Source organism: Mustelus asterias, chromosome 7 (genome assembly GCF_964213995.1).
Source record: "Mustelus asterias chromosome 7, sMusAst1.hap1.1, whole genome shotgun sequence".
NCBI lineage: Eukaryota > Metazoa > Chordata > Chondrichthyes > Carcharhiniformes > Triakidae > Mustelus > Mustelus asterias.
Window position 1 is genome coordinate 107,699,271 of NC_135807.1, and position 13,826 is coordinate 107,713,096.

The following is a 13,826-nucleotide window of genomic DNA, read 5'->3' on the forward strand; positions in this document are numbered from 1 at the left end:
CCTCTCTCTCTCTCTCGCGCGCCCTCTCTCTCCTTCCGCGCGCCCCCCTCTCTCTCTCCCTCGCGCCCCTCTCGCACTCTCTCTCCCTCGCGCCCCCTCTCGCACTCTCTCTCTCTCTCCCGCCCCCTCCCTCTCTCTCTCTCGCGCCCCCTCCCTCTCTCTCTCTCGCGCCCCCTCCCTCTAACTCTCTCGCGCCCCCTCCCCTCTAACTCTCTCGCGCCCCCTCCCTCTAACTCTCTCGCGCCCCCTCCTCTAACTCTCTCGCGCCCTCCCTCTAACTCTCTCGCCCCTCCTGCGCCCCCTCCCTCTAACTCTCTCGCGCCCCCTCCCTCTAACTCTCTCTCGCGCCCTCCCTCTAACTCTCTCTCGCGCACTCCCTCTAACTCTCTCTCGCGCACTCCCTCTAACTCTCTCTCGCGCACTCCCTCTAACTCTCTCTCGCGCACTCCCTCTAACTCTCTCTCGCGCACTCCCTCTAACTCTCTCTCGCGCACTCCCTCTAACTCTCTCTCGCGCACTCCCTCTAACTCTCTCTCGCGCACCTCCCTCTAACTCTCTCTCGCGCACTCCCTCTAACTCTCTCTCGCGCACTCCCTCTAACTCTCTCTCGCGCACTCCCTCTAACTCTCTCTCGCGCACTCCCTCTAACTCTCTCTCGCGCACTCCCTCTAACTCTCTCTCGCGCACTCCCTCTAACTCTCTCTCGCGCACTCCCTCTAACTCTCTCTCGCGCACTCCCTCTAACTCTCTCTCGCGCACTCCCTCTAACTCTCTCTCGCGCACTCCCTCTAACTCTCTCTCGCGCACTCCCTCTAACTCTCTCTCGCGCACTCCCTCTAACTCTCTCTCGCGCACTCCCTCTAACTCTCTCTCGCGCACTCCCTCTAACTCTCTCTCGCGCACTCCCTCTAACTCTCTCCGCACTCCTCTAACTCTCTCTCGCGCACTCCCTCTAACTCTCTCTCGCGCACTCCCTCTAACTCTCTCTCGCGCACTCCCTCTAACTCTCTCTCGCGCACTCCCTCTAACTCTCTCTCGCGCACTCCCTCTAACTCTCTCTCGCGCACTCCCTCTAACTCGCTCTCGCGCACTCCCTCTAACTCTCTCTCGCGCACTCCCTCTAACTCGCTCTCGCGCACTCCCTCTAACTCGCTCTCGCGCACTCCCTCTAACTCGCTCTCGCGCACTCCCTCTAACTCGCTCTCGCGCACTCCCTCTAACTCGCTCTCGCGCACTCCCTCTAACTCGCTCTCGCGCACTCCCTCTAACTCGCTCTCGCGCACTCCTCTAACTCGCTCTCGCGCACTCCCTCTAACTCGCTCTCGCGCACTCCCTCTAACTCGCTCTCGCGCACTCCCTCTAACTCGCTCTCGCGCACTCCCTCTAACTCGCTCTCGCGCACTCCCTCTAACTCGCTCTCGCGCACTCCCTCTAACTCGCTCTCGCGCACTCCCTCTAACTCGCTCTCGCGCACTCCCTCTAACTCGCTCTCGCGCACTCCCTCTAACTCGCTCTCGCGCACTCCCTCTAACTCGCTCTCGCGCACTCCTCTAACTCGCTCTCGCGCACTCCCTCTAACTCGCTCTCGCGCACTCCCTCTAACTCGCTCTCGCGCACTCCCTCTAACTCGCTCTCGCGCACTCCCTCTAACTCGCTCTCGCGCACTCCCTCTAACTCGCTCTCGCGCACTCCCTCTAACTCGCTCTCGCGCACTCCCTCTAACTCGCTCTCGCGCACTCCCTCTAACTCGCTCTCGCGCACTCCCTCTAACTCGCTCTCGCGCACTCCCTCTAACTCGCTCTCGCGCACTCCCTCTAACTCGCTCTCGCGCACTCCCTCTAACTCGCTCTCGCCACTCCTCATCGCTCTCGCGCACTCCCTCTAACTCGCTCTCGCGCACTCCCTCTAACTCGCTCTCGCGCACTCCCTCTAACTCGCTCTCGCGCACTCCCTCTAACTCGCTCTCGCGCACTCCCTCTAACTCGCTCTCGCGCACTCCTCTAACTCGCTCTCGCGCACTCCCTCTAACTCGCTCTCGCGCACTCCCTCTAACTCGCTCTCGCGCACTCCCTCTAACTCGCTCTCGCGCACTCCCTCTAACTCGCTCTCGCGCACTCCCTCTAACTCGCTCTCGCGCACTCCTCTAACTCGCTCTCGCGCACTCCCTCTAACTCGCTCTCGCGCACTCCCTCTAACTCGCTCTCGCGCACTCCCTCTAACTCGCTCTCGCGCACTCCCTCTAACTCGCTCTCGCGCACTCCCTCTAACTCGCTCTCGCGCACTCCCTCTAACTCGCTCTCGCGCACTCCCTCTAACTCGCTCTCGCGCACTCCCTCTAACTCGCTCTCGCGCACTCCCTCTAACTCGCTCTCGCGCACTCCCTCTAACTCGCTCTCGCGCACTCCCTCTAACTCGCTCTCGCGCACTCCCTCTAACTCGCTCTCGCGCACTCCCTCTAACTCGCTCTCGCGCACTCCTCTAACTCGCTCTCGCGCACTCCCTCTAACTCGCTCTCGCGCACTCCCTCTAACTCGCTCTCGCGCACTCCCTCTAACTCGCTCTCGCGCACTCCTCTAACTCGCTCTCGCGGCACTCCTCTAACTCGCTCTCGCGCACTCCCTCTAACTCGCTCTCGCGCACTCCCTCTAACTCGCTCTCGCGCACTCCCTCTAACTCGCTCTCGCGCACTCCCTCTAACTCGCTCTCGCGCACTCCCTCTAACTCGCTCTCGCGCACTCCCTCTAACTCGCTCTCGCGCACTCCCTCTAACTCGCTCTCGCGCACTCCCTCTAACTCGCTCTCGCGCACTCCCTCTAACTCGCTCTCGCGCACTCCTCTAACTCGCTCTCGCGCACTCCCTCTAACTCGCTCTCGCGCACTCCCTCTAACTCGCTCTCGCGCACTCCCTCTAACTCGCTCTCGCGCACTCCCCTCTAACTCGCTCTCGCGCACTCCCTCTAACTCGCTCTCGCGCACTCCCTCTAACTCGCTCTCGCGCACTCCCTCTAACTCGCTCTCGCGCACTCCCTCTAACTCGCTCTCGCGCACTCCTCTAACTCGCTCTCGCGCACTCCCTCTAACTCGCTCTCGCGCACTCCTCTAACTCGCTCTCGCGCACTCCCTCTAACTCGCTCTCGCGCACTCCCTCTAACTCGCTCTCGCGCACTCCCTCTAACTCGCTCTCGCGCACTCCCTCTAACTCGCTCTCGCGCACTCCCTCTAACTCGCTCTCGCGCACTCCCTCTAACTCGCTCTCGCGCACTCCCTCTAACTCGCTCTCGCGCACTCCCTCTAACTCGCTCTCGCGCACTCCCTCTAACTCGCTCTCGCGCACTCCCTCTAACTCGCTCTCGCGCACTCCCTCTAACTCGCTCTCGCGCACTCCCTCTAACTCGCCTCGCGCACTCCCTCTAACTCGCTCTCGCGCACTCCCTCTAACTCGCTCTCGCGCACTCCTCTAACTCGCTCTCGCGCACTCCTCTAACTCGCTCTCGCGCACTCCCTCTAACTCGCTCTCGCGCACTCCCTCTAACTCGCTCTCGCGCACTCCCTCTAACTCGCTCTCGCGCACTCCCTCTAACTCGCTCTCGCGCACTCCCTCTAACTCGCTCTCGCGCACTCCCTCTAACTCGCTCTCGCGCACTCCCTCTAACTCGCTCTCGCGCACTCCCTCTAACTCGCTCTCGCGCACTCCCTCTAACTCGCTCTCGCGCACTCCCTCTAACTCGCTCTCGCGCACTCCCTCTAACTCGCTCTCGCGCACTCCCTCTAACTCGCTCTCGCGCACTCCCTCTAACTCGCTCTCGCGCACTCCCTCTAACTCGCTCTCGCGCACTCCCTCTAACTCGCTCTCGCGCACTCCCTCTAACTCGCTCTCGCGCACTCCCTCTAACTCGCTCTCGCGCACTCCCTCTAACTCGCTCTCGCGCACTCCCTCTAACTCGCTCTCGCGCACTCCCTCTAACTCGCTCTCGCGCACTCCCTCTAACTCGCTCTCGCGCACTCCCTCTAACTCGCTCTCGCGCACTCCTCTAACTCGCTCTCGCGCACTCCCTCTAACTCGCTCTCGCGCACTCCCTCTAACTCGCTCTCGCGCACTCCCCTCTAACTCGCTCTCGCGCACTCCCTCTAACTCGCTCTCGCGCACTCCCTCTAACTCGCTCTCGCGCACTCCCTCTAACTCGCTCTCGCGCACTCCCTCTAACTCGCTCTCGCGCACTCCCTCTAACTCGCTCTCGCGCACTCCCTCTAACTCGCTCTCGCGCACTCCCTCTAACTCGCTCTCGCGCACTCCCTCTAACTCGCTCTCGCGCACTCCTCTAACTCGCTCTCGCGCACTCCCTCTAACTCCCACGCTCTCGCGCACTCCCTCTAACTCGCTCTCGCGCATCCTCTAACTGCTTCTCGCGCACTCCTCTAACTCGCTCGCGCACTCCCTCTAACTCTCTCTCGCGCACTCCCTCTAACTCTCTCTCGCGCACTCCCTCTAACTCTCTCTCGCGCACTCCCTCTAACTCTCTCTCGCGCCCTCCCTCTAACTCTCTCGCGCACTCCCTCTAACTCTCTCTCGCGCACTCCCTCTAACTCTCTCTCGCGCACTCCCTCTAACTCTCTCTCGCGCACTCCCTCTAATCTCTCTCGCGCACTCCTCTAACTCTCTCTCGCGCACTCCCTCTAACTCTCTCTCGCGCACTCCCTCTAACTCTCTCTCGCGCACTCCCTCTACTCTTCTCGCGCACTCCCTCTAACTCTCTCTCGCGCACTCCCTCTAACTCTCTCTCGCGCACTCCCTCTAACTCTCTCTCGCGCACTCCTCTAACTCTCTCTCGCGCACTCCCTCTAACTCTCTCTCGCGCACTCCCTCTAACTCTCTCTCGCGCACTCCCTCTAACTCTCTCTCGCGCACTCCCTCTAACCTCTCTCGCGCACTCCCTCTAACTCTCTCTCGCGCACTCCCTCTAACTCTCTCTCGCGCACTCCCTCTAACTCTCTCTCGCGCACTCCCTCTAACTCTCTCTCGCGCACTCCCTCTAACTCTCTCTCGCGCACTCCCTCTAACTCTCTCTCGCGCACTCCCTCAACTCTCTCGCGCACTCCCTCTAACTCTCTCTCGCGCACTCCCTCTAACTCTCTCTCGGCACTCCCTCTAACTCTCTCTCGCGCACTCCCTCTAACTCTCTCTCGCGCACTCCCACTCTCTCTCGCGCACTCCCACTCTCTCTCGCGCACTCCCACTCTCTCGCGCACTCCCACTCTCTCTCGCGCACTCCCACTCTCTCGCGCGCACTCCCACTCTCTCGCGCGCACTCCCACTCTCTCGCGCGCACTCCCACTCTCTCGCGCGCACTCCCACTCTCTCGCGCGCACTCCCACTCTCTCGCGCGCACTCCCACTCTCTCGCGCACTCCCACTCTCTCTCGCGCACTCCCACACTCTCTCGCGCACTCCCACTCTCTCGCGCACTCCCACTCTCTCTCGCGCACTCCCACTCTCTCTCGCGCACTCCCCTCTCTCTCTCGCGCACTCCCTCTCTCTCTCGCGCACTCCTCTCTCTCTCGCGCACTCCCTCTCTCTCTCGCGCACTCCCTCTCTCTCTCGCGCACTCCCTCTCTCTCTCGCGCACTCCCTCTCTCTCGCTCCCTCTCTCTCGCGCTCCCTCTCTCTCTCGCGCACTCTCTCTCTAACTCTCTCGCGCACTCTCTCTCTAACTCTCTCGCGCACTCTCTCTCTAACTCTCTCGCGCACTCTCTCTCTAACTCTCTGCGCACTCTCTCTCTAACTCTCGCGCACTCTCTCTCTAACTCTCTCGCGCACTCTCCCTCCCTCTCTCGCGCACTCTCCCTCCCTCTCTCGCGCACTCTCCCTCCCTCTCTCGCGCACTCTCCCTCCCTCTCTCGCGCACTCTCCCTCCCTCTCTCGCGCACTCTCCCTCCCTCTCTCGCGCACTCTCCCTCCCTCTCTCGCGCACTCTCCCTCCCTCTCTCGCGCACTCTCCCTCCCTCTCTCGCGCACTCTCCCTCCCTCTCTCGCGCACTCTCCCTCCCTCTCTCGCGCACTCTCCCTCCCTCTCTCGCGCACTCTCCCTCCCTCTCTCGCGCACTCTCCCTCCCTCTCTCGCGCACTCTCCCTCCCTCTCTCGCGCACTCTCCCTCCCTCTCGCCTCTCCTCCTTTCTCTCGCGCACTCTCCCTCCCTCTCTCGCGCACTCTCCCTCCCTCTCTCGCGCACTCTCCCTCCCTCTCTCGCGCACTCTCCCTCCCTCTCGCGCACTCTCCCTCCCTCTCGCGCACTCTCCCTCCCTCTCGCGCACTCTCCCTCCCTCTCGCGCACTCTCCCCTCCTCTCGCGCACTCTCCCTCCCTCTCGCGCACTCTCCCTCCCTCTCGCGCACTCTCCCTCCCTCTCGCGCACTCTCCCTCCCTCTCGCGCACTCTCCCTCCCTCTCGCGCACTCTCCCTCCCTCTCGCGCACTCTCCCTCCCTCTCGCGCACTCTCCCTCCCTCTCGCGCACTCTCTCCCTCTCTCGCGCACTCTCTCCCTCTCTCGCGCACTCTCTCTCTCGCGCGCACTCTCTCTCTCTCGCGCGCACTCTCTCTCTCTCGCGCGCACTCTCTCTCTCTCTCGCGCACTCTCTCTCGCGCACGCGATGGGCAGAGCAGTGGCAGACTGTGGTTCACCCTGATGAGTTCGAGCTGATGGAATTCGGAAGAACTAACAAGACAAGGGAGCATTTAATGAATGGCAGACGATGAGAAAGCTCAGAGGAACAGATCGATCTTGGGGTACTTATTCGCAGATCCCCAATGACGGCAGAGTCGGTGAATAGGGTAGGTAAGAAGACATATAGAATAATAGAATGTACAGCATGGAGACAGAACCTTTGGCCCAAACTGGTCCATGCCAACCAAAAAATCACGGTGGCACAGTGCCAGGGTCCTAGGTTCAATTCCCGGCTTGGATCATTGTCTGTGTGGAGTTTGCACAGTCCCACAGCTGGTGAAAAAGGTTGGATCTCATGGGATAAAGGGGGAGGTGGCTAGATGGGTGGAGAACTGGCTTGGTCACAGAAGACAGAGGGTGGTAGTGGAAGGGTGTTTTTCCGGCTGGATGCCTGTGACTAGTGGTGTTCCGCAGGGCTCTGTATTGGGACCTCTGCTGTTTGTGATTTATATAAACGATCTGGAGGAAGGTGTAACTGGGGTGATCAGTAAGTTTGCGGACGACACAAAATTGGCAGGACTTGCAGATAGTGAGGAACATTGTCAGAAGCTACAGAAGGATATAGATAGGCTGGAAATTTGGGCAAAGAAATGGCAGATGGAGTTCAATCCTGATAAATGCAAAGTGATGCATTTTGGTAGAAATAATGTAGGGAGGAGCTATACGATAAATGGCAGAACCATAAAGGGTGTAGATACGCAGAGGGACCTGGGTGTGCAAGTCCACAGATCCTTGAAGGTGACGTCACAGGTGGAGAAGGTGGTGAAGAAGGCATATGGCATGCTTGCCTTTATAGGATGGGGCATAGAGTATAAAAGTTGGGGTCTGATGTTGCAGATGTATAGAACGTTGGTTCGGCCGCATTTGGAATACTGCGTCCAGTTCTGGTCGCCACACTACCAGAAGGACATGGAGGCTTTAGAGAGAGTGCAGAGGAGGTTTACCAGGATGTTGCCTGGTATGGAGGGGCTTAGTTATGAGGAGAGATTGGGTAAACTGGGGTTGTTCTCCCTGGAAAGACGGAGGATGAGGGGAGACTTAATAGAGGTGTATAAAATTATGAAAGGCATAGATAGGGTGAACGGTGGGAAGCTTTTCCCCAGGTCGGTGGTGACGTTCACGAGGGGTCATAGGTTCAAGGTGAAGGGGGGGAGGTTTAACACGGATATCAGAAGGACATATTTTACACAGAGGGTGGTGGGGGCCTGGAATGCGCTGCCAGGCAAGGTGGTGGAGGCAGACACACTGGGAACGTTTAAGACTTATCTTGACAGCCATATGAACGGAGTGGGAATGGAGGGATACAAAAGAATGGTCTAGTTTGGACCAGGGAGCGGCGCGGGCTTGGAGGGCCGAAGGGCCTGTTTCTGTGCTGTATTGTTCTTTGTTGTTGTTATTCTCCCCGTGTCTGCTTTCTCGGCCCACTTCCTCAGCTGATAAAGATCCTGCTGCAATTTTTGATAACCTTCCTCACTGTCCACAATACCCCCTATTTTAGTGTCATCTGCAAACTTACTGATCATGCCTTGTACATTCTCATTCAAATCGTTGATATAGACAACAAACAGGAATAGGCCCAGCACTGACCCCTGAGGCACACCACTAGTCACAGGCCTCCAGTCCGACAAACGTCCTTCCACCATTACCCACTGCTTCCTACCATCAAGCCAATTGTATATCCAATTAGGCAGCTCTCCCTGGATTCCATGTGATCGAACTTTTCAGAGCAGCCTATGTGGAACTTTTTGAAAGGCCTTACTGAAGTACATATAGACTACGTCTAGCGCCCTGCCCTCATCAACCTTCCTGGTCAATTCATCAAAGAACTCTAACAAATTAGTACAGCATGATCCCCCATGCACAAAGCCATGCTGACTATTCCTAATGCAGATGATACAAAGATATGTAGCGGGGCAGGTAGTATTGAGAGAGCAGGAGGGCTGCAGAAGGACTTGGACTGGTTAGGAGAGTGGGCAAAGATGTGGCAGATGGAATACAATGTGGAAAGGCGGGAGGTTATGCATTTGGAAGGAGGAATGGAGTCATAGACTATTTTCTAACTGGGGAAAACAGAAGCACAAAGAGAGTTGGGAGTCATTGTTCAAGATTCTTTTAAGGTTAACGTGCAGATTCAGTCGGCAGTTCGGAAGGCAACGCAATGTTAGCATTCATGTTGAGAGGGCTGGAATACAAGAGCAGGGATGTACTTCTGAGGCAGTATGAGGCTCTGGTCAGACCCCATTTGGAGTATTGTGAGCAGTTTTGGACCCCGTATCTAAGAAAGGATGTACTGGCCTTGGAAAGGGTCCAGAGGAGGTTCACAAGAATGATCCCTGGAATGAAGAGCTTGTCGTTTGAGGAACGGTTGAGGACTCTGGGTCTGTACTTGTTGGGAGTTTAGAAGGATGAGGGGGGGATCTTATTGAAACTTACAGGATACTGAGAGGCCTGGATACAGTGAACGTGGGGAGGATGTTTCCACCAGTTGGAAAAACTAGAACCAGAGGGCAGAACCTCAGGCTAAAAGAACGTTCCTTTAAAACAGAGATGAGGTCCTCTTTCTTCAGCCAGAGAGTGGTGAATCTGTGGAACTCTTTGCCAGGTCATTGAGTGTCTTTAAGACAGAGATAGATAGATTCTTGATTAATAAGGAGATCAGGGGTCATGGGGAAAAGGCAGGAGAATAGGGATGAGAAAAATATCAGCCATGATTGAATGGTGGAGCAGACTCGATGGGCCAAGTGGCCTAATTCTGTTCCTATGTCTTATGGTCTAATCAAACCCTGTCTTTACAAATGCCTGTATATCTTAGCCCTCAGAATCCTCTCCAGGAACGTCCCCACCACAGATGATGCAAATATCTCAGCCAGGGCTCCCGCAATTTCTTCTCTCGCCTCACACAGTGTTCTTGGGTTTACCTGGTCAGGGCCAGAAGATTTATCCACCCCCATACATTTTAATACGTCCATCACCTCCTCCACTGTAATGCAAACTGTCCCCAATATATCACCACTAACTTTCCCAGGTTCCCAAGTCTTCACGTCTTTCTCCACAATAAACACAGAGAAGAAATATTCATTGAGAACCTCGACCATCTCCTGAGATTCCATACATGTGTGCCCACTTTGGTTCTTGGGGCATCCTATTGTCTCTCCAGTTATTCTTTTTCTTTGGATTAATTTAATCATCTCAGCCAAAGCTACCTCATGCCCCCTTTATTCCCTATATACCTCCAGAGAATCCCTTGATTCCAGCTGCTTGTACCTGAGCCATGCCTCCTTATCTTTCCTGGCCAAAACTTCAATATGTTTTGTCATCCAGAGTTCTCTACTCCTGCCAGCCTTGCCCTTCACCCTAACAGGAACATATAGACCCTGAATTCTAGCTATTTCACTTCTGAAGGCCCCCCACTTGCCAGAGGTCCCTTTGCCCTCAAACAATCTACTCTAATCAACCCTTGCAAGCTCCTGTCTAAAAAAGGGCTTGTCCGAACTTGCTTTTAGAGTATAAGATCAGGGAGGAATGCTGAAGCTGTACAGAACGTTGGTTCAGCCAAAGCTGGAGCACTGTGTGTAGTTCTGGTCACCTCACTATAGGAAGGATGTGATAGCACTAGAAGGGGTACAGAAGTTTATCAGGATGTTGCCTGGGATGGAGCATCTGAGCCATAAGGAGAGACTAAATAGGCTTGGATTGTTTTCTTTAAATCAGAGAAAGCTGAGTGGGGGACATGATTGAGGTGTATAAGATTATGAGGGGTATGAACAGGGTGAATGGGAAGCAGCTGTTCCCCTTGGTTGAAGGGTCAATCACGAGGGGTGATAGTTTTATGGTCAGGGACAGGAGATTCAGAGGGGATTTTAGAAAAATAAAATTCACTCAGAGGGTGGTGGGAATCTGGAATGTACTGCCTGGGAAGGTCGTGGAGGTTGGAAACCTTACAACCTTTAAAAAGTATTTGGTTGAGTACTTGAAACATTATACTATTCAAGAATATGGGCAAGTGCTGGAAAATGGGATTAGTATGACTTTAGTGGTAGTTATTGTCGGTGCAGACTCGATGCAGGGTCAAAGGCCTTTTCTGTGCTGTACAACTCTATGACTATTCCTCTGAGAAGTAAAGCTTGCCAGGTGCATGCATATGTGCAGTCATAAAAATGAATATTCTAATTTATCGCTGGTGAGGAACTTAATATGGAAGGATGGAACTTTAATTTCAGCGAAGTAGCGTTTTAATGAACTTAGAATATAACGATGCTAATTCATGTAAAAGAGCTTCTGACAAGGATTGTTGGGAAGCTTGACCTGCCTTAAAGTTCCCGGAATAGAATTCTTACATTTCTTTACAATTCCCCCGTCGCGCCCGCCACGGGAATTGCAGGGGGTGGACCATATAAAGGTCCAATGTCAGAAAACTAATTTTTGGCCCCATGCCAAATTAACTCCGCCTGCTACACTTCCCCCACAGGAAAGACAGAAGATTCTGCCTGTTTTTCTCTCCATAGATGCGAAGTTTTTTCAGCTGTCATTTCTTATGACTGATTTATAAAAGTGGTGTATTACTCAAACATCCTCCAAGGCAGGGAAGTTGTTTCCACTGGCAGGTGAAACTAGAACTGGGGGCATAGCCTCAAAATAAGGGGAAGCAGATTTCGGACTGAGTTGAGGAGGAACTTCTTCACACAAAGGGTTGTGAATCTGTGGAATTCCCTGCCCAGTGAAGCAGTTGAGGCTAACTCGTTGAATGTTTTTAAGGCCAGGTTAGATAAATTTTTGAACAGTAAAGGAATTAAGGGTTATGGTGAGCGGGTGGGTAAGTGGAGCTGAGTCCACAAAAAGATCAGCCATGTTCTTATTGAATGGCGGAGCAGGCTCGAGGGGCCAGATGGCCTACTCCTGCTCCTAGTTCTTATGTTCTTATGTTAAGGCACAAAGACATATAAGTGCTGAAAATTGTCTACAGACTAAACTCAAATTGACAAATACAAAAACTGCTCTGCCACAAACTAAATTGCTATTTTATTTTTTCTGGACTGCACCGAGCATTCATTGCGATTTATGGCAACTCCAGGTTTCTCCTTACCACTGTCCCAAATAAACAAAAAACAGAGAAATAAAAATACATCTTATTTACCACAAAATAATATAGACAAGTCATTTAACCAAATTTCCGAGGTACAACGATATAATGTTTTACCAACACCCAGTGTCACATGCAAGGGAACACTTAGAGCAGATAAGCAAAGGAATGTGACCTTCTGGGCTAGGCTAACATATGCAGATGACCGGACAATGTGGTAAATTGTTAGAATAGATAAGACAAAGTTCGTTTTTCTGAATAAACTGGACATTGTTGTGTTCAAGGTCAGGGCTCTTCATGACAATTTTGTAAACTCATCTGTAATTGTGCACATACTGAACGAGATGTGCAATGTGAATTTGTGATGAAGTATTACAAAGACGAGGCCAGAATTCTCCCGTCACGCCCACCATGGGAATTGTAGCGAGTGGGGGTCAGACCGTGCAAAGGTCCATTGATCTCAGATGGGATTCTCCGGTTTTGAGGCGAGCACGGCCGGAGAATCCAGCCCAGGAACTGTACATCTTTTAAGTAACTTTAGAGCAACCAAAGGGTGCTACCCTCTCTATACAGACTTGTACTGAATAAGCTGCTATTGATTCACCTGTGTTGAATGTCTTTAGATATGCCACCAGTCCCACAACAAGCATATTAACAATACTTTGAGATTACTATTAGAATTAACAATAAAAGTCCGATCCATAGGCAGAGGATAGAAATTGATCTTTGGGTGTGGTGCAAAATGGCTCCTCATTATCCACAGTGCTTGACATTCATTTCCATTGCAATCAATACAATTTATTATCCAATAACACCTCTTTTGTGCAACCACACCATATGAATTCCTACGTCTAGTTCTTTCAAAATTTAAGCTATACATGCATGATTTTGTAAAAAATGACCAGATAAAGAATTCTATGTAGCTTCCTAAAGTTGGAAAGGAATTAATCTTAGAATACTTTTACCTCCCAGTCTTTGAGCACTGAATCATTGCTGGAATTCTCATTCATTTCAGACTTCTCATTCTTTGTGACAACCATGAATCCTGGCTCCTTCACTGACTCTCCAGTTTCATTCCCGTACACATCAGGAGACCACTGCACAAAGAAGACATACAGATGTTCGGCCCTGCAAAGCAAATAGTTCCAACTGAATAAATATGAACATTTTCTTGACTGGTCAATACAGCATCGGATACCAGAGGTAATTACTGCATAGGTATTAAGGAGAACAGTTATAGATGGTTGGCTGGATGAGGTTACAGCCGAATAGCAGGAAGTGGTAGGATGAGTGGAGTAAACGAAGTTCAATATACCTCTCTGGGACTAACAGGAGGAAGATGCTCACCGTTTCAATTTCATTTTATTATCTTTACATGCAGTGCATTCTGGGAGGAGGAACAGTCCAATAATTTATGTTAATGCAATTTTGTTGTGTACAGGGTGCGTTGTTGCATGAATTTTAAAGCATTCCACGTCTAGAACCTTTAATCAATAATTTGAAAATGTATGTTGAGGAGTTGGTGTCTTATGACAATGATACTAAAGGATAGGTCAATGAATTGCGCAATAATCCTTCACTCCAGTATACCTGTGTTGCCATCCAACCTATTGCTTTAAATACCATGGATGTGACTGGGCCAACACCCAGTCAGTAGATTTCCAGCCACAAAACCACCACTTTGACCAAACTTCTTCGACATAGTTTCTCTTTTATTTAAGTTATGCTTCTCTCCCTGTACATTTTTATGAATTGTGATAAGACATTGTTAATAGAGTTTGACTGAATGGCCTATCAAAAAATTAATATCCTTAAAGATATAGAAAAATACAAAATAGGTGCAGGAGTAAGCCATTCGGCCCTTGAAGCCTGCATCACCATTCAATACGTTCATGGCTGATCATGCACTTCCATAATCCCACTCCCACTTTCTCTCCATACCCCTTGATCCCTTTACCTGTGAAGGCCACATCTAGCTCCCTCTTGAACATATCTAATGAACTGGCCCCAACAGTTTTCTGTGGTAGA

At 52.9% G+C, this 13,826-nt stretch overlaps 1 protein-coding gene across 11 annotated transcripts in view; it reads right to left on the reverse strand.

The window, feature by feature from the left end:
• The window catches only part of oxr1a (oxidation resistance 1a), an 894,274-nt gene that overhangs the window by 195,276 nt on the left and 685,172 nt on the right, over positions 1 to 13,826 (reverse strand). For all 11 annotated transcript variants that reach the window (XM_078216653.1, XM_078216656.1, XM_078216650.1 and 8 more), the window contains one exon: positions 12,764 to 12,926. In XM_078216653.1, the coding sequence (XP_078072779.1) occupies positions 12,764 to 12,926 (163 nt within the window). The remainder of the gene's footprint in view (positions 1 to 12,763; positions 12,927 to 13,826) is intronic.